The 22,645-nt window shown below is 34.8% G+C and overlaps 1 protein-coding gene across 1 annotated transcript; it reads left to right on the top strand.

Moving 5' to 3' along the window:
- Window positions 1-1,289: 1,289 nt before the first annotated feature.
- Scm (Polycomb protein Scm) lies at window positions 1,290-14,130 on the top strand. The gene is made up of 5 exons (XM_085941839.1): window positions 1,290-2,548; window positions 6,664-6,922; window positions 7,827-8,036; window positions 12,895-13,176; window positions 13,835-14,130. The coding sequence occupies exons 1-5, from the start codon at window positions 1,482-1,484 to the stop codon at window positions 13,967-13,969; spliced, it is 1,953 nt and encodes a 650-aa protein (XP_085797965.1). The 5' UTR covers window positions 1,290-1,481; the 3' UTR covers window positions 13,970-14,130.
- Window positions 14,131-22,645: the final 8,515 nt, after the last annotated feature.

The raw sequence follows: 22,645 nt of genomic DNA on the forward strand, positions 1-22,645 counted from the left end.
GCCAATGTTTGGCGCAAAGACAGATACCGCCAAGCATCGTCAATCGGAATGGAAGCTGAGCGCTTCCACGTGTCAGAACATCGACCCATTATTCTGGTTACGGAAACTCGTCTGCGTGTCAAACCCAAGGAGAGAGGAAGGTAGGGATATTTCGAATTATTTATATCTTCAAGAGGACCACCAAAACCAGCCACCAGGGCAGTTATAGGGAATTGAATAAGGTCAGTACTGTTAGAAGCAGGGGTCCAAGAACCACCAGGCAGTGTCCGATCAGCAGAGGCTTCCTTAAACTGTAAAAATACCCGATAGATGATATCTTAGAGAGAGGTAACTGGCGTAGTGAATCGACATTTCATGACTACTGCCAGAGAACGATGGACACACCACCATCATAAGGAAAAAGGAACCCATTAACTTCTCTATTCAACCCTATACATTGAACGGCACGATGGTCTATACCTCGTCAATGAATTATTGTTACATACAGGAATTTGGCATACCGAACACCGGGTGATAACAAACAGATATCTCAAGGAATTCAAAGTCAAATTCGAATAATGAAAGGAGTTCTACCTACTAATAAAACTCTTATTATTCATGTTGACTTTGAAGTCCAGGTAACTTCTATCTGGTTCTTTGAGCCATATCATAATGACAAAGGAGTCCCAAACTCCCTACATCAAAAAGGGACGCGCGGGTATGACCAGTAAATAAAAAGGGAGGAATGACTAAAAAAATACTCAATGGGACGTTTTTATGTCCGAGTACGGCCCACTTCATCTGTAGGCAATTGCCTACAAAACGTGCTTCAGTCTGATATTTACGTGCTCCGTCTTTAGGCTCCGTGCAATGTCTTTGGAATTAGGTAATAAAATTATACTTTTACGTATCTTTAGTTTGTTCTCCGATACCAATTTGAACTATAGTAATGTTTTTTTGTCATTACCACTCTAATTATGTACCACATACATATCCTTAAAATATATTCATGATTATTGAAAAAATCTTTATTTAGTAATTTAGTTAGATGATGTCTAAAATAAACAACCAGGTATTTTATTTACTCATCCGTAAATCACTGTAAACTTTCGCTTGTGATATTGTTGTTATGGATGTATTGTAACTTGTGTATATTAATCTTACTTTGTTATACAATATTTTTTTTATTAATTCAATATCTTTAATATATTTTTTTAGATTATTTTTTGACTATTGGGGTATTCAAAGAGTTGGGGTTTAATTATATGCTTTTAAGGAATTATACCACATGTCTCCTGGCAACTGATTTTGTAAGCAAATTTTCGAACATGGCGTCGACTAGTTTTGGCAAACAGTGTGGATTAACGCATTTGACGTATTGATTGTATCTTGACCTATTTTGTTAAAAATATTAGTACCGGTCGTATAGCGTCAATTTCGGATGTTCGTCTTCTACCAATAGAATGTAACTTACCAAGTTACATTTTGGAGCATTTCCAACGATGTCTTCGCCCGGTAGCGTCACCGGAACACCTCTCGGCTCCGGCAAAATTCGGGGACCAGGAAGGCCCCCCAAAAAGACTGTCAATTGCACCTGGTGCGCCGAGAGCAAGGCCCCCTTGAAATTCGTATTGCCCACGCCGAACGGGAAGAAGGAATTCTGCTCGGAGACATGTTTATCGGAGTTCAGGAAGGCTTATAGCAAAGGAGCATGCTTGTCATGCGATAATGTCATCAAAGGAAATGCACCGTCTAACAACAAGGATTTCTGTTCTACGTATTGCTTGAATAAGTACCAGAAGAAGAATGATAAAGCGGCGCATTCTCCCCTTTCGGCGATCGCTCCCGCGGGGACGGACCATCCCGGCAGCACCGCTTCGCCGGCTGGCTCCTTCCAATATGAGACATACCAAACCTTCGATTGGTCGGAGTATTTGAGAGAAACGAGCAGCGCGCCCGCTCCGAAAGATTGTTTTAAACAAGCTCCGTACCCTCCCCATAATGACTTTAAAATAGGAATGAAACTGGAGGCGTTGGATCCTCGAAATTTGACTTCCACCTGCATCGCGGCGATAGTCGGTGTCTTAGGTCCTCGCCTGAGGCTGAGGTTAGACGGTAGTGATAACAAAAATGATTTCTGGAGGCTCGTGGACGCTAATGATATTCATCCGATCGGGCACTGCGAAAGAAATGGGGGCATGTTACAGCCGCCTTTAGGATTTCGAATGAACGCCAGCAGTTGGCCGATGTTTTTATTGAAAACCTTAAACGGAGCCGAGATGGCTCCCGCGAAGATATTCCAAAGAGAACCTCCCACTCCCGACGGGAACCTGTTCGAGGTGGGACAGAAGCTGGAGGCGGTGGATAAGAAAAACCCGCAGTTGATTTGCACGGCAACCGTCGGTGCGGTAAAACAGGATCAAATTCATGTGACTTTTGACGGTTGGAGAGGAGCTTTCGACTACTGGTGTAAATTTGATTCAAGGGATATCTTTCCCGTGGGGTGGTGCGCTAAGTCGGGTCATCCCATGCAGCCCCCGGGACAAAAAACTTTGCAAGGAACCAATAGGTTTGTTAATATACCTACTTATTAATATAAATACTGCCAAATTTGAATGGTGTCATTGGAAAGTAAGATGTCAATATGCCAGCATATTTTTACAGTTTTAGTGCCTACCAGTGGGCCGAGGACTCCATACTAGGCGATTATTTAAAGCCTACCTTAATATATATATTTTTCTAATTCGAGTTTTCAATGTCAAACAACACTATCTACAAAAGTGCAACTTTACAGGAGAGCCAAAAAACGATTTTTTAGTTTTTTGTAACTTAACAAAGGAGATCTTTATGTAAAACCTGATGTTCATGTTTTATAATTTATTGTGCATTGTAGATTTTATCTTGCTTAGGTGATATTAAAATTTATAGGTATGGTTTTAAAAAAATATGAAAACAAGGGTAACTTTATGGCCATCCGCCCACGCAGAAACTAAAATCTGATGATGGAACTTTTAAACTGGCCAGTGACTGATGCCTCGCACACGGCGCTGCTGAAACCTAATAATCTCATAACCTCAAACTGTCAAAACCATTGTCTTTCCTACTTCATTCTAAGCTTTTTCTGTAATATCTTCACGGGAATATTCTGGCAGCCTATAATTATTATACAGGCAGGAGTATTTCTCAACATCTGCCACATATTTTAAATTAAAAATCGGTTCACCCATCTTTAACTTTTGACATCTTGACTTGTTATTGCTTGTTTAGGTTCAGTGCTACCAATCTTGGTAGGAATATATGATGTTTCATCGAATCCACTGATATTGGTACCACTGGTTTATGGGTGACTGGAAACTGAGAGACTGGGAGACTAGCATGTCGCGTCTCTTCGGTTTCGGTCGCGGACGTTTTGAAACTGAGAGATTCCAGTCTTGCCGTCAGCGAGCCGCCATTGAAATACATTAGATAGATACTGAAGTTTCAGTCTCGTCTTTTTTGAGTATTCACGTGAGCGGATACCATATGTAGTTAACGTTAAACTTTACTGACGATTTAAGAAGAAACTATTACTACTTAAACTATTACTTAGAATAAACTGTTTTCATAAAAAAAAATTATAAAAGCTCATGCGGGCATTTGCGGCATAATTACCGAAACTAGAAAAGATCGACATAAAGTTGTTTGACGATCATGTAATGGAATATTTTTTTGTAGATAACGTTTGATTTTAAGCAGTCGAATAGCCCATTAAGGAACATATTTTACAAAATATTCTACAAAAAAATATAATATCACAACGACATCCATCTGCAGGTATTGTATTATAAAATGATTAGTGACTTGGGCAACGAGACGGCAATTCCACTAATATGTAATGAGCTATAACACAACCTAACAACCTATCTAATTTGGTACATTTCACACATACAACACAAAAGATTAGACGCATATTGTAAAAAACACATGCACGTAATGTCAAAATCTATGGCTATATAAACCTGACATGTTTACAATACATATTCATTAATTTTTTTGTGCTGGATTCGATGCGAAACAATTTACACATGCATGGATGTCAGTAGTAATGACAGTGTATTATTGCAGCCATGACAAGGAAATACACGTGTAAACACGTATTATCATGCAAGATTGCATGCATGGATGAAAAAAGTTTAGCAGCTTCTGAATTTTCACATGACACTTGGAACTTGTGTGATATCTGTGCCTGCACAGTAGAACGATAGTGACAAACCTATTTTAGGTACAACGCATTTTGACGTTTACCAATTTTCACAACCTACCAAATAGCACCATACAATGAAAACAACGCGTCTCGCTTATGCTTGAAGAATGAGATTGGCGAGACAGTCAGCACTATTACAAGTAAACAGTTGTTATTGCGATAGTTTAATTTACACACTGTTGGTGCCAGTAAATTCATGCGTGTGTACAGGCGCTATTATACAAAATGCTGAATTACTGAGATAGTCGAATTTTCTAGTCCGAATTTGAATCGTGGATGGGCATTACTTGTTTATATCTATTTCGGTGTTTTTAGTCTTTTTTCGTGAAATATCTACATATTATAAAAAGGTAAAATATTTTTTTGTTCTCTTCACTAAAATATTCAAGATGAACAAAATTGAAGTTCTGTAAATATAGCTGTCTTAGGACTTTCAGTTATCTTCCACAGGCACCCTTTATCACTGGTGCCTACTATATTATGCTTCTCATTGGTTTACCACTTAACCATATAGAATAGGCATTTAGCTACGTTTTTAGCCATTCAAAAATGATTTACGACCACTTCGCGCTCAAGCCAACAGTTTTTATGGTCATCCCAAAATAAATTACGTCACCTAGCTTGTATACTGCCAAGAACAAAACGTGCCAGTTATGGCGAAATATAAAATCTCGATAAGATAGGATCGGACATGGTCGAAGAAGATGAAGATAAAATCTCGATAAACCGTGTCATAACTGAGTTGTCAGTCTTTCTTCTCGCATTTGCGCTTATTTTTATGCCCATTCAAAAATGAATTACGTTACCTAGCTTGTTCACTGCCAAATTAAATGCGCTATATAGGTGGAGCACATTTTTGATACTCAATCGTAAAGCACGGTGGGACACGCGCCACCTGGACAAGGCACAGTCGAGCCCGAACTGAATGTGGGCACGAATTTTGTTTGAAATGTCTATGACCACAGCCTCATTGATGCTGCTGCAATGTTTTTTTTAAACCGTATACTGTGTTCGTTAAATCGGCTCGAAGCGGTGCAAAAGCGATTTCGCAAGCACGTTAATTTTAAAGCCTACTGTTATGATTTATCTAATTCTACTTCGACCGCTGCAACTTTTATGATACCATCTTTGGAAAGTCGACGTTCTATATCTGATCAATATTTTCTTTTTAAATTATCAGTGGTTTTGTTGACTCGCCAAACCTACTCGAAAGGGTGGGTTGCCATTGTCCATCAAGATTTACGCGAAACCAAACTTTGTACCATATCAGTCGTAGCAGTTCTAATTATGCACAAAACTCCTTTATTCGGCGCTCTTGTTTAAATTATAATATGTATTTCTCCACCATTGATCTTTTTAATAATTCACCTGTTTCATTTAAACATGCTATCTCCAAAATTTTGTATAAATAGATATATAATGTATTTAGTTATACATATATATATATATATATTCTTTTATTTTTTGTTACTTTTTTATTTTTCTTTTTTTCTTTTGTATATCATTTAATTATTCATTATTCTTCTTCATTTTTCTCATGTAATCTTCTTATGTAATTTATTTATATTTATGTTATTCCTACTCTCTATGTTGTTTTTTTTTTTTTTGTTAGGTTTAACTATATTATAATGTATATATGGAAACTTTGCTGGTTGCAATAACTTTTTATTATTATATTTAAAATTTCTGTAATCAATAAGTTCCTTAATAAATAAAATAAAAATAAACATGCATTATGGTGTGCATTTAAACACCTCCATAATTAATTAGATATAATCAAATTTTGCTGTAGTTAATTAATGAATTATTATAAAATAATTGTCATGCATCATGATTCTTATTGTCATTGGCTGAATTTTAATGTGAGGGCGGCTAATAGTTGAAATTGTTTTTTTTTTCCTCGACAATGTCCGATCCTAATAGGATCATATTATGGGCCTCCACAGAGTAGAGGTTTGTATTAACAGATTTTGTTTTTTTTTTACGAGAAATGGATGTCAGCCACTTGCTCAACCTATTAGGTCCATACCCTGACAGACACAAATTGAAAAACAATATGTGTACTTGCCAGACCCAGGATTCGAACCTGGGACCCACGGCGTTATAGTCCAACGCTTAAGCTGCGCAACCACAGTGGGAAATTATAGCTGGTTGCAAAATTTAGCAGGTGTTATTGCAACAACAGGAATTGGGGGTGGCTGAGTGGATGTACAAGTATGGATACATGGGCTGCTGCTGGCCTTCGTAGATTTTGATGGGTGGATATTCGACAAAGGTTGATTTATGATTATTTGTTACCTTCGGCCCTCCACAGAAGTGTGACTGCCTTATTTATGTTTTTTGTTAATTACGCTTATACACTTTTTTATTTACATTATTGTTTTAATTCAGTGAACAATGCCAATTGAATTTGTGAATCTAAAACACCTTTCTTTGATTAGGTTTAAAGTCCGCTCATCGGTGGCTTCCCTGCCGGACTTGGAGAGAGGGGGACCGTTAGGGGGTGCGGTGCGTCTGCGGGTGAGAACGGGTTGCGACAGCGGCGAACTGTTACGGACTAGCCTACTTTACCCTTCCGGCCTTACCGCCTCTTCGCCGCGAGCTGCTGCCCGACGGATTTTGAGGGACCTCCTCGCAACGTCCACCGACATGCCAGCCGCCATCGCGCTGCTCGCTCAGATGGATGGATATGAAACGCAGGTATGGAAATTCATCAGTTTATTTTTCATCATTAATCATTAAGAAGAAACTTTAGTGAAACATGTAAAATCGCAGGGTTTGGACACACTATTTTTCTTAATAAACAATTTTTAACGTATATGATTATTTTACTTCAAAATATAAGCGAGAATCATCTGGTTTTTTTATACCTACTGTCTCATACTATTATGTATTTTAACTATTTATAGACATACCTACAAATTTCGTTATTTGATTCGGTTAGAAATTATATCGATAGGTAAAAGATTATTTACAATTTTATTAAAAAATACCTCTGCGAGAAGACTGCTAAATTTGACAGTCACACTTGGCGAAGCACAGACACATGACGTCAACGCCACATCACATTTTTCAACTTGTTTAAATTTAATTGTAGAAGTCAAATTATAAAAACATGACTATTTACACTCATAAAACAAAGCATTGCAATGAATATTGTTTCCAGCATGGAAATAACAATAAAAATTTGTGATTTGTTTTGATTTAGTAGTGCATAGGCTAGTGCGCATAGTAGCTTTACAATAAAAAATGCTGGATATTTTGTTGCATTCTACATTGATTTGATAGAGACCTGAATATGAATCTAAAATTAGTATTTTTGCCATATTTATGGCAATCAAGTCAAAATATCAAAAAGTACAAGTTAATCAGATAAATGACCTCAATGTCATGGATTTCCTATTGCGTGTAATTATAAATTATATGACCATGAGTCATAATTGGTCTCAGTATAGAAAAGCCTTTCCTATGTATTCGTTGATTTGGATTATATTTTGCTTGAGAATTCAATGCGTAAATAAATACTTACGGCAAAATTTAATTCAATAAATTCAGATTATCTATAACAGTTTTAATGAGTGTATTTTAATTGAATCTTTTATAGATCGCAGTCGGGGGAAAGACGTTCACAGTGAAAATACCTCCGCTGGAGATGGTAGATGGGGAGCGCGGCCTGATCGCCTGGTTGGAGACCCTCAGCTCCTGTTTGGGATTTTGTTCGGGAGTGTTTGTCGTGGAACCTGTCACAGAAATCTGCTTAAAATGCCCAGCGGTGGCCGAACCCAGACCTGTCGCCATCAAAAGGCACAGTGAGGTGAGAGCATTAGAACAGATTCCTGATAAATTGATAATCCAGAGTGCGATTATCAGTGCATTGTCACTAAGAAGACAATGAGACAAGAATATAAATGTGATATTACGAGGGTGGGTCAATAATTCCTTAGAAAAAAGCATTAAAACAGGTTTTATTTTTGTATTTTTTTTTTATTTCTCAACATAATTTCCTTGGAGCTCAATACACTTGGTTAGATGTTTCTCAATTTTTTTTAAACCGTCAGAAAAATAAGTTTTCGGAAGGTCCTCAAAATAAGCATTTGTCCGATCGATGACTTCTTTATTTGAAAAAAAACGTTGTCCACTTAGCCATTTTTTTAAGTTTGGGAAAAGGAAAAAGTCACTGGGGGCTAAATCTGGCGAATACGGTGGGTGGTCGACCAATTCGAACTTCAATTCTTCAATTTTAGCCATTGATCGTAAACATGTGTGAACACGGGCATTGTCCTGATGAAAGAGGATTTTTTTCCTGTTTAAATGAGGCCGTTTTTCTTCAATTTCGTTTTTTAGCTGGTCCAATAAAGATGCATAATAATCCCCTGTTATTGTTTTTCCTTTTTCCAAATAGTCAACGAAAATAATTTCACGTGCATCCCAAAATACAGTAGCCATAACCTTACCAGCTGATTTTACGGTTTTCGCCTTCTTTGGACATGGTTTGCCTTCGCAATCCACTGCTTTGACTGTTCTTTCGTCTCGGGAGTATAGTGGTGTATCCATGTTTCATCTACAGTCACAAAGCGACTAAAAAATTCATCCGGATTGCGTTGCATGAGCGACAACAGGGCTTTAGAGGCCACCACCCTACTGCGTTTATTGTCGACTGTGAGCAAACGCGGCACCCATCTTGCAGAAATATTTTTCATGCCCAATTTGTCATGTAAAATAGAAATGACGCTACCTTTTGAGATCCCTGTAACCTCAATTATCTCACTCAATTTTAATCTTCGGTCACTTAACACCATATCGTGGATTTTATTGATCATTTCTGGTGTAGTCACCTCTACAGGACGTCCTGAGCGTGGTTCATCCTTTGTTGATGTACGACCACGTTTAAATTCATTTAACCAGTTATAAATAGTTGCAAGTGAAGGAGCAGATATGCCGTGAACTAAATCCAACTCATTTTTTATTTCCTTTGCTGTTAACCCTTTTATATTAAAATGTTTAATAACAACTCTAAACTCAATTTTCTCCATTTTCCATTTTCCACAAGCAAATTTTTTTTTTAAATGTACGAGAAACACAACAACCCGACCAATCTGATTGAAACTTCGCAGCATACTGAATCGGTAGTGCCGCTGCATGAAAACAAACCACTTGCAGTACTAGTCGCGCCACCTGTCGGCTTTTCTAAGGACTTATTGACCCACCCTCGTATCATCATCTTTGGGTTGTTTATTTGTGGCCAATGCATTGATGCGGTGCGGTCTCTAGTCGTTAATATAATGTATTGGTTTTAATGGAAAAGCACTAGTCGCACACATTCCCAACCTTTTTCGAGTCATGACCCCATTTTAAGTGAACCGCGACCCTGATAAATTGTAAAAAACCTTAAAGGTAAAAAAACGTATCTAAAATAGATTTTTCAGTATAGTTTTAACTATGACATATTTAATGTGATGGTTTAAATTGTAACTCTTTAACCAGCTTCAAAATTCGCAGTTGAGTTTTCGTTAATGTTAAATTCTAGTTTGGTTTTCAAATGAAGAAACGTTGAAAATACGCAGAGATACATAGAGGCAAATGGTTGTAAAATTCGAAAGGCAAGCATGGTAACATTTGGATATAACATACATAGCACACCAGAATTGAATCAAAAATTTTTCATGAATTAAGTTACGTACGTGCTTAGGAATTGTTTTGCAGTTCCAAGAGTTATTCATTTTGTACTTCATTCGGAATGCTGGCTATATCAAGGAAGCAGAAAATGGATTTTGTACCAGTGTAGCTTGGACCTTGTCATACTAGGGGTGTGTTATGGTTAATTTTTTTTTTATGTTTACTGTTTCAACCGGCAAGCCCACTCGGGGTTGCGACCCATAAGTTGGGAACCCGTGCACTAGTGTATGAAATTTGGCAGATAAACAGATTGCTAATCATTTTTATTGCAAATCATGAACAGTGCCTATAAATATGAGGCTATTGGTTTCAAAGTCGGTTATCTATATAATCCGCTATTTTGCGATAATTCCAAAAAACCGTCAAGCACATTATTTAGAACTGCAAATGGAGAATATTTTCTTTTGGCAAACATACCTGTGTGTTGCAAAATACCCATTCATTGCGACTCGGGCTAGTGTGCGAATTTGTCATATTGCAATCGTTTTTTAATAATATTTTTTGTCCTGCGCCTGTTTTGAGATGTGCTAGGAATCCTCATACTGAGTGAAATCACGTGCATACGTCTTTCTCACTTACTCATATATGAAGCACCTAGTTTCAAAAGCCCCTAAAACAATTTTAGAAGAGAAAAATGATTTTAGGCAGTTTTGAAAAAAATGAGAAAAATCATGTCCATTAAATCTGTGAACTTTATGTATTTATTTTTTAATTTGTTACATTCTAAAGAGTATTTTGGCTTTCCATTTTAGGGGTATTTGAAAAGCACACCCTACCATTTTAGCGGGTTTTGAAATTTACCCTAATTTTTGATCATATGTATTGACGGTTTTTGGCTTTTTTTAAGTTCAATTTTTGGCCATATTATAGGTAACAAAAATATCCGTCTAAATACATATCTATAGTGCGAAAACATCTTCTTGGCTATGTGTTAAAACTGTTAACTAACATGCTCCTCCCATTTTTAACCGAACTTTCATTATAAACTAACAAGCTCCTCCCATTTAGTCGCCAACAGCGCTTCCTTATGTAGCCAAGAAGATGTTTTCGCACAGTAACTCAAAAAATTTCAAAAACCGTTTTAGGAAACTAGGCACTTTATATATATATATTATGTTTATTACACGTTTATCATCCTCTAAGCCTGTAATTCCCAAAAGTTCCGCAATCTCTGTCAGGGGTTCCGCAGAATACATTGCAAGAAAGTATTCCATTTGCCATAAAATTTTTGAAATTCGATTTTGTGTAGATGTGAAATTTTTCATCTGCAGCACTGGCAAGCTGTCAATATTTTTGGACCGTGTAAATAACAGTTCTAAAGCTTGTATTTGTATAACATAGTAAGGGATAGCGTTCACTCTAGGCCAGTGATTTCCAAACTGGGGGGCGCGCCTCCGTGGGGAGGCGCGAACTGTTGCAAAGGGAGGCGCGAAAAGTTTACCACAATAATGTAGCCACAGGATTGCAGTTTACAAGTGCATAGTTTATAAAACGGCAGCTAGTTATAAAATGCATAAAAAAACAGTTCTATAAAAGTTCGGTTGTTTGCAAACCTGTATGAAGATAATTATGGAGACTAATTTTATTATACCTCATTTCTATACTATTGTTGCATGGCCCCCACAAGAGGGGGGTTGACAGGACTCCAGCCTGTTACGGATCGACCAGTTAAGTGAGATAAACGCATACCACAAATTCGTTCTATTAGTAAAAAACGTCACCTGCAGCGCTGTTACATAATATTAAAATTTTATAATATATGTGTTTGTGTGATACAATTTCATGTGTTGTGTTGTGTGTGTGTGATTGGTGATAATTCACATGCATAATTTTATTTTATAACTATTTGTAGTGTATTTCCTGACTAATAAAAATGGCTATATGGAAACAAAACCCTTTGTTAAATTTTGGTTGAATCGAACTGAAGAAAAAAGCACTTTGTGTAAAAATGTATTTAATGAAATAAAGGGTGGAGGCACCAAGATTAGATTGTTTTAAAAGGGAGGCGTAGTAACGTAAAGTTTGGAAACCACTGCTCTAGGCATGTCTTGGCTCTGCACGTTTCTTTTGTAATTTACCCCTCTGTACGTCAATGTCGGCTAGGTAAGGGGTTCCCCGAGATTTTATAAAGTGCTCCAAGGGTTCTGCCCAGTGTTGCCAACTGTCGTTGACAAAAACATGTCAGACATGATACAAAAACAAGCTAATCAGCAGGAAAAAACGCTGGATTTTGTGAAAATAAAATTTCAAAACCTTTTTTGCCTATCAAAAAAAAAGTGCAAAAAAGTCACACCACATTGTCCCAGAGACTCATTTCAAAATTGACAAAAAATAATTAATTAATCCAACAACCTATGATAAGTAATACATAATTAGGTAATACCAGAGTCGAATTCCTGATAATCGTCAATATGACGCCACATGCCTAAGTACACATTAAATTACAATATCTGATACCATTATATCACTATAACGCCAAGAATGCTTCTATTGTTTCATTGTGTTGTTTTATTTCTCAAGTACCGACCTACCTTCATTAAATATCTGAATAAATAAACTATATATCTAGCTTATTTTCAGCACATTTAAAGCTGTTGAAGGCATCAAAAAATGCTAATAAAAACACCATAAGCTAGATGCATTTTTTGCAAGCTAGATGCCTACCGAAAAATGCTAGATCTGGCAAGAAAAACGCTAGGTTGGCAACGCTGATTTTGCCAAATAAAAAAATTTAGGAATCACTGCTACAAACTATACTACATCCAACAGTTAATAGGATTCATACAGTTTCATGTTAATACTTTGTTTTAAATTTTTCTGATTGAATAAAAAATTTGCCGTGGGCCTCAAGCCGTCAATTCTCCCTCATGAAAGACATATTACAGCTGAATGATGCTTAAAGTTGTCATGGAAAATAAGGCTTCATTGATATGGTACATCTTCTTTTGGGTAACATTGCGATGAGTGAATAGATCACGAATGTGAAATTTTTTCAGGAGGAGAGAAATGAGAGTCCGACCGCCGGGACGGCGGCGGCAGCAGCCAAAGCTCGGAGGGTGTCTCCCGAACCCGCCACCTCCACGACTCCGTGCGAAGAGTCCAACTGCAACACCTCGCTCCCTCCTCCGCCCGCCCCGCCATCCCCTTCGCCTTCGCCCTCCGTCGCCCCGCAGCCCTCCTGCAAGCCGCCTCCCGATTGGTCCGTCGAAGACGTGATCGGGTTTATTGCAGCCGCAGACTCAGCCCTGGCTGTGCATGCAGATCTCTTCAGAAAACATGTCAGTTATATTTTTAATTCCTTCGTATTTCTTAAACTAACCGGCTGCCAACAGATAATGTGTTACTTGTCATATTTGAATATCTAATGAGAACACATGTACTCACACATCTATAGAAATAAGTCAATTCATCCAAATTTACTCATTGTCATAATATTATGAACACAATGAAGGATGTTATAGCAGGAAAGATGTGGAAGTACCATGTGATTTATATAGTAAAAAGGTTTAAACTGTAGTGGTTAATCATGAACATGCATTCGCAGATGCTATGTCTTTCAGTGCGCAGCAATTACACATAGCAAATGTGATTATTGTTACAGTTGCTGTTGTGGATTGTATTTATTTACATCGAAAATATTGCATTGCTTTTACTCAGTATCCCTCTGGCAATGAAAAGAGTTTTCTGATTGCAATAAATATGTTTGTGAGATCTTTGCCATGAATCTAAAATACACGGTGATTGTTCAAACGATATGTAAATTTGAACTCGGTACTCATCGACCGGAAGCCGAGGGAGCTATTCTCGATTTCATAATTCTTCCACGATCACTCGAAAACCGTAAGCTTGGCTCGGCTCAGTCTACAATTTATGGTAGAATTGTCTTGTGCGTTATTGTTATTATCGCTAAAATTTATTTCCTCGGTTTGTTTTCAGGAGATAGACGGAAAAGCGCTCCTTCTGTTAAACTCTGACATGATGATGAAGTACATGGGCTTGAAACTGGGACCGGCGTTGAAGATTTGCAATCTCGTCACCAAAATAAAGGGCAGACGTCAGTACTCTGTCTGATAAATACTACGCAGATAACTATTTTTATAATACAATGTATAAGTATTTTTCCTATTATTTGTATTATTCGTAATGAGAATAACAATGATTGTTATTTTTAGTTCTTAGCTGATACAAATTTTATTGTAAATATATTATTTAATATTTAGCCTGTTATCCGTAAAATAATGGAAGAATGGTACTATTCATCCCACATACCACAAATCCCATTGAATTTTCTGTGTATTTTGCTGCCGCAGATACATTATTTTATCATACATCCTTTGGAATCAATTATTGTTTGCATTCATTTTAATTTTTTAAATATTTCACCGAGGATAGCTTTACAAATCAGTATTTATATTAAGTATAGAGTTTTTTTGGGTAAAATTTGATTTCTTTTTTGATAATAGCATTATTAAAATAGAAGTTAAATTGGTAAGAATGGCAATTTTACATGGCAAAAACAGAATCATCGTATCGTATAATCCTCATTCGGAATATATTTTTTTATTTGTATTATAATGTAAGTATATTAATTATTAAGTGTAGAAAATAAATATTTAGTCAAATAAGACATCACAAAACAATAATGTCCAAAACATATTTTGTATATTCATGATTATAGTCATATTGTTAAACAAACTTCACCTGACCTGAAAATTTTCGATTACGCATGATTCATTGGAAAATTTACACCTCATAAGTGTGTTTCAAATATATCTTTATACGTCATATTAGCTGTACAATACAATGTGCATCTTGGCCGCTTTTTTTTTTACGAGAAATAGATTTTGGCCACCTGTTCATTCTATGAGGTCCATGCTCTGGGTACAAAAACACATTGAAAAAACAACATTCGATGTTGCCAAACCTGGGATTCGAACCTGAGACCCACGACTTTGTAAGCTGACACGTTACCGCTCGACCATCACGGGCGCTGCCCAACTCAAAATTTCGTTTTTCAATTTTTTGCTTTAACCACTCCGAAATTTGAGTGAAAAGAGTGAATTATGTAAACAACAAGAAAAGTAGTTTCACTGGAAAATTCAGATTCTCTGGCTAAATACAGATGATAATTATGTATGTTAAGATCTTTCATATACAAAGCATACATACATAACAATATGTAAATCAGTTTTCTTATTATCTACAGTAATCTCCCAATGATCTGTGTGCGGATTATCCGTGCACGATACAGTGTATACAACGATATAATTCGAAAATTCAAACTGATATTAAAAAATCGTTAAAAGATTCCTGCAGACAAACCAAAATCACAGATTTTCTTAATAAATGATGAGTAAAAAAAATAATTGTCTGCTTTAGAAAATGTATAATGTACAGGTAAGTCGCCCGTTCATTGCGGGGGATACGTTCTGGACATGGTCGCAATAAGTGACATTTCGCAATCAACGGGGGGATTCCCTTGTTTGGCCTCTACGTTTACATATCATGCAAAATTTGCGATTACTGTCAAGTAATGCATTATAGCCACGTTTTACAGCACTCACTCACTCACTTGTAATCTTCGTCGTTCTCTTCTAACATCTCCATGCATTGATTGTGAAGAGAAACAGCCTTTTCAATGGTTTTAACACTTAACTTTCGCACGGGAATAGGTTCGGAGATGTAGTTTTCTAGGGATTTTAACAAAGTCTGAATATCATCTACATCAACACCTTCGATGCCTCCGGATATGGCTATAAGACTAATCTATTCGATAATATTTTGAATATCATTTTCATAATTGCAGTGAACTTCAACAATTTCACTCAAAACCTTTTCCAAACACCCTTCATACACGACTGGGTGACTTCATTCCACGCTTCATCTATGTTTCTGATAGCTTTCGTAATATTAAATTGTTTCCACCAAACCCGCATGGCATCTCTATCACCTCCGTCAGTTTCTTCAATGAATTGAGAGAAGGAGAGTTAGACGATCCTTAGATGCTTTAAATCCAGAAGCAGTCTTCTCTATGGAAATAAAGGTACGTGTTGGCATTCGTTTCCAATAGAGTCCCGTCTCATCCACAATAAAAATTAAATTTGGTGGATAATTTCCCCTTTCCACAATTTCCAGTTTTAAAAGAAGATCGCGATATAACGAATCCGCACTCGCCGGCGTCGCGATGAACAGGGAGGGGGTTACCCATATTTTAAAAAGAAAAGACCATAGTTCTGATTATCCGTGTCGACTCCCCACGATTAGCCCGGTTAATCGGGAGTCTACTATATTTGCAGAAATAAAAAAAATTTGTCATCACAAAATAATATTGTTTTATGTTTATTGCATTTATGTAACTCAGGGTGTATTTATATATTTTTAAATATTTAAATCAAAGAAAACGACAAAGTTTTGTTGTATCGTTTAGCATTTGTTTGGGACTGTGGCACACTCAGGATTCAATATTGGGGGGGGCCCAAGGAGGAGAATGTAAATTAGTCCCGTAGGCTCTTTTTCTTCTTCATATAATTATTTTTACATATTTTCACAATACATGGCGGTATATTTGTACAGTTTCTACTAGTTTTTATTAAATTGGATGCATAACGGCAGGGGGTGCCAGGGCCCCTTGCCCCCCCCCCCCCCCTGGGTGCGCCACTGGTTTGGGACTTCAACCTCATAAATGTTACGTAAATGTAAAACAGTTGTCCTCCCTCAAATCTCAGTCTCAACATTTTACATAATTCAATTTGATTAAGTATTCAGATACAACATGTAGATCAGTGTTCTCCTAACATAAATCTTACTGGCATACCACACCTTTTGACAAAAATAATATTATGGACATAGGAGGTATTGTGTAAATTTTATGTTACATCCCATGGCTACCTTATTTGCTACATGTGTGCATGTAAATGCAATGCTCACTTCGGCTATATTAGAAACAGATAAAGCAAATATTTAAAAAAGATAAAAAAAAGTTGGGTTTCGGGAATTTCTCGAGAAATTTTTGAGACTTTCCTTCCCGAATCTCAAGAATTGAAATTTTTAACATTTCTTTATTATCAAATAATAATTGAAAATGATTTTTTAATTGAAATAAATTAACAAAATTTGAGTTCGAGTGTGCGATTTTAATTCTATAAATAGATATACGATTACGAACTAAATGTATATGAAAAAAGTGGACAGAAAACACAAAACGTTCAAAGACTGATCGGGGCATTAAACACAATTAAGCCAATGTCGACTCAAAGTGAGCGCAATTTTCCAACATCAGGGAATTTTGTGCCTCAAAAGACGCAGCCATAGACAGTCTGTGTTTTTTGAAATTCTATTTTAATAAGTAGTGTTTTGAATTATTTTTCTTTTCCTACTTCTATTTGTTTGTCTTCTTACTTAAATAAAAAAAATCATATTTGATTTTAGGATTTTTACAGGTTTTTTTTTTTTTTAAATTTTCGCGATATCAAGAGTTATTTTTGGGAAATCCTGAATTTCGAGATTGAGATTTTCTCGAGAAATACCCAACTCTAATTGTATTGTATTCATATCAGTGTCTCCTTGAGTTATTTGTAAGTAACTGATTTTTCTTGTAATTGCCATTTTGTTTAGTACACATTGCCTTATGGGGCGAGAATATGGCAAGTTCTATGCAGCCCTCTTAAAATAAACATATTGTAGGTGCAGATTAAAGTATAATGTAATGTTGGTTTTTTGATGATATTTTTACGAGAACGCCATTACAGTAAAACCTCGTTAATACGAATTCCATGGGACCGAAAATCGATAAAAATTCGAATTACGAATTATGAAATGTATGGGGAAAAATATTAAAATTTTGAAAAAAAAAATTTTTTGATTTTCATTAATTTTGTTTCCGATCATAGATGTGCCTACCGAATTGTGTCATAAAATGTCAGGATTATTTTTATTACCTTCTTAAAATAAGTAATTTTTGATTTTTTAAGAAAAGTACTTTATTACGATTTATTGAATATTTTTGTATGCCAGGGGCGAATTACGAAATTTGAATTAAAGGTATGGTTTTATATGAAAATAATATTCAAGGGACTTTTTTTTCGGGAAAATTTCGAATCACGGCGAATTTTGAATTATCAGTGTTCTTACTAACGAGGTTTTACTGTAATGTTTTATTTTGATGATCTTATAGCAATAAGAATAGTCACTATAATAATATATTATATCCATTCGGCATGTAATATATCCTAGTTTGTGAATAGTTTGTAATATCTTGTATTTCAATGTGTTTATCATGTGACATATATTTTATTTGTTAATATTGGGCCGCAAGCTACATTGTATATATTGTATTTGAATATTTTTGAAGTGATTAGATCCGGAAAAAATCATTATTTTTGTATATATCGTTAGGTATGTTTTTTTTTACCAACAATAATATTGTTTTATCAGTCTTAGGGCCAAATGCAAAGGTGTCAATGATATATTTTTATTGTAATCAGCTAAAAGACAACATTGGCTTTAGGGTTCAAAAATGTTGCCATTTTTAAAATTCTGATTTTTCATATTTTTTTGATTGACATACATACAATTAATTGTTGCAACTACAACTCTCTATTTCATACAGTTTATTTAATGCATGCACGCCCACAAACAATCTTAAACTGGTTATGATAGTTAACTATATTTTTAATATTATCAAGTCTTTAGCTTTTGCGCTTATAATTTATTGGCACCCGACACACTTGTACTTTGTCGGAAACATGTAAACACCTTTTAATATTATATTTACTTGATTCATGTGTATGAAATGTATTTAATTTTACAACTCACTTGTGCTTGCATGGAGTGGATTTTCAGCTACATTACTCATAATACCACTTATTTCCAGACTAAGAGCGTATTACAGAACCAAAAATATACATATGTGTATCTTATGATTTCGAAATCGGTGAACTAGTTTGAGTGAGAAAAAAACTTGCTATCTGCTGTTCACAAATTTCTTATATTTCCTATTTACAATTCTAATTATGGTTCTGCTTTACGCTCTGAGCATTTGGCCCTCAGTCTGGCATTGTATTTTTTTTTTATATAATAGTCTATGCGTTTCAAAGTACATATTATGTAATAGGTTGTCACATGGTTTGTTTCTGTGATAAAGTGAATAAGGAATGTCTACAAATAATATCAATTAATAATTGCTCGAATCTCACCCTATCAACTCCAATAAATGATATACTTATATAACATTTTGTTCGCCATCCAGATTGTTTCAATTAAATATTTTTTTATTCAATGAATAACACGCAAAATTTATGAATGTACATCGTTTAGAAGATCTCAGAAATGTACATAATTGTATTTTTGAGATGTTGCAATTTTATATATCTGGAGATTGAGTTAATAGAGTGAAGACAGATAGATGCACTCGCAGACCAGCGGTATGGGATGGTGAAGGGTTCCATTTGATATGGGTCTTTATACTCTTAATCGCTCACAAATTGCAAATTCAATATTTTTTAAATATTCATGCGATAAGCATTTACAATATTTCATTTCTATTCGATATGTTCCTTGATCTAAAAATACATAACCAGAAAAATTTATTTTCCCGTATGCCATCGCATCATGTAATTCTCGCTCGGATACAGCCTGAAGTGTGAGGTGCGGGTTGGGAAGGGATTCATTATTTTTTTAATAAAACAAAATTGTTTACATATGAATATTTATTACAGAAAAATATTTGATATGGAACCATTTGATCTCAACATTAACAGCGGTACATTCTATTTATCAACATGTTATAACAATAATATGATTGTTTATAACGATAATATAATTTCATTTGTTTATTTTATGAGGTCTGGAATTATTAGATACATATTATAAGTTAGAAGGCTCCAAGCGTTTTAAATTTTGTTCTCAGTATCGATAACGTGACAGTGGAAATATTTCAACGGCGGGAAAAGATAGCGCATCAAATTCTCGTAAATGTCAAAAATAGATATCATTTCTCAAAAATATGAAGTTTCACAATTGATTAATTAGTTAGATTATTTCTTATATGTAGATAGATTCGTGCGCATTCCAATGTTAACTCGTTTCATTTCCCCCGCCTGACAAATATTTATTTCATTGGAAAAACTATGTTTCTTAAAATATATTCTATTAGTAAAATATATTATATTTTTCAATGTTATCTAACTAAACAATTTATTCGACACTGTAAGCTTGGAAGACAGTAAAAAGGATGTGAAAATAACTATTTGGCCATCTTTTCGTGAAACTACTTAAAAAGGATCATTTTTTGATAGTGAGACTAGAGATAGAACAATATTTCTATAACAGGATATTTAATATAATTTGAATTGTATACATATTCAATCATTTTGCACGGAAGGGCAGGTTTTAAGGAAAAAAAAATGAAATGCGAGGACAAATTTACCAAATTTTTAAATTTGTCAATATTTCACGAGATGTAATAAATGTATAAATAAATACAATTTTTAACAATTTAAATATGTCATTTTACTCCCCAATCACTTCGCTTAAAGACATTAATCACAGCTAAGTTATAAAGAAATTGGTTTGTATACTAAAAAAACATACATTTTCAAATATTGGTATACCCGACTGAGACTGTAAGTTGGCGCAATTTGACGGTGAGTTTGAAAAGTGTAAGAGATATCTAACGATTGCTTGAAGTTATAATAAAATATGTGCTCGTGTCGAAGTGAGTTGTTCGACAGATAATAAAAATATATTAATGAAATCTTCTACCAAGTGCAAAAATGTTATTGACTTTGAAATATCGATCGAAGATAATATTAACATGCCTTATATAAATTGCCTGACTTAGACGCGATGCCAAGGATCAAGCGACACTTTCTCATGAAATAACAATCTTAACCACTCTGAATAATAAAGACTTTCGTCAAATCTACATTACATTAGTTCTGACTCCCTTATGACACTAGACAACTCTTGTTAATTCATTTTTCACACACTATCACATAACAATAAAAATGTTATTCTCAACAGCGGAACAACAGATTGATAAAACGATTTACATTAAGAAACAACAGCGATGCTAAAAATCATAGGTCAGAGTAAGCGTCATCACATAAATAAATGTTTCTAAAGAATGTGAGAAATACCACAAAATATATATGCATTTCGTCAACAGGATTTGAAAGCCGCACCGCAAAGTAACCTACACCACTCTGCAATAGCTATCGACGGATGTAAGTTTCGATATCACGATAGCGTCAATTTGTCAAGCTGACATTGAGCATGTTTTAAATCCATATTTACGCACTCAACGGAAAACTTTTTCTCCATCAAATTACACAATGTAGATAATATATAATTTTGTAAACTAAATATGTACTGATTTTATTGTTTAAATTTAGAGAAGGATGTGTAAACGTTATTTTATCATTTTATAGTACACTTCTGTATTATGTGAAACTTATAGGACAGTAGGTATATAAAACACTAAGTAAATACATTAACTACATACATGCTTGCCAAACAGAATTTGTCATACAATGACAGCTAAAACATCAAATCCATTATGTATATTATAGCACACACCATTTAATTATTTAATGGGTTTGTGAAAATTCGATTATATCAATTTCAATATCATATACAACTATGTCGATTCGAGCACTTCATTTGAGTTTCACAGGATAAATCAAGAATTCAATTCCTTTATGCCAAATGTAGAATAATATAAAGAACACGACTCCACCTATCGGGTGACATATTTATTTTTAAAATTTGAATAATCACGGTTTCGGCTAATAGATTAACGATGCTTTCGCGAAATATCTGGTAAGCAATATTTTAGAATTCAATCGTTTCAATTACGTGTAAGTAAATATATTTTTGTGTTATAAAAACTATATATTTATTATCAACAAGTATTAATTAGTTTACTCGATTTTAAAGATTATGAAAGAAAAATCTACGGTGCATTCGACTCAAGTAACAAATACATATTGATGTAATTGCAGAATTATTGTATGTATAATCAAAATTAGTGCACGATTTCAACTTTAAATTTGTGACACAACTTTATAACATTAATAACACTACGTACATATTATTTAAATTAAAAGCATAAGATTAACATCTTTTATAATATAATATATATATTATGGCGCGGGGAATGGAATATTAAAAACATATGTATACATTTTATATTTGAAAGGACTGAGTAATAATATAATATCTACAGTATTACTGTCTTTGTGATAATCTATCAATACATTAATAGAATTTTTAACAAACCGTACCCAGTCAAAATCGTGTTGTCAAAATAGTTTACATAGAATATAGTATTGTCTATGTAAAAGAAAATGTATGATTGCATCACAATAACCACGTTGACTTACAAGATTTCTGAAAACAGTCACTTCAAAAAATCTTTTATAGATAAATATGCAATTATATATTTTTTTTAATTTTTATGTTATTCACAACTGCAAAGAATTGACAGATTTATTATGCTCCTACGAATACTTAAAATATTTACAAGTGTATTTTATATTATAGGCTTTTGAAAATACCAAAAATACATAGGCCTTGGATTTGTTCACTCTACATTGAGCTTCTCACAAAATATTTTTTTATCGATTACTCTTATTCAGTTAGCAAAATATCTTAATTTTACTCCACTATCATACGGGAAAACCACCTTTGGCATCAGATGCCCTGACACAGGGACGGATTGTAGCCTGAGAAATTTACAAGAATCGC

Source organism: Rhyacophila brunnea, unplaced genomic scaffold (assembly GCF_057557595.1).
Source record: "Rhyacophila brunnea isolate RB1 unplaced genomic scaffold, BYU_Rbru_1.0 scaffold_14, whole genome shotgun sequence".
Taxonomy (NCBI): Eukaryota; Metazoa; Arthropoda; class Insecta; order Trichoptera; family Rhyacophilidae; genus Rhyacophila; species Rhyacophila brunnea.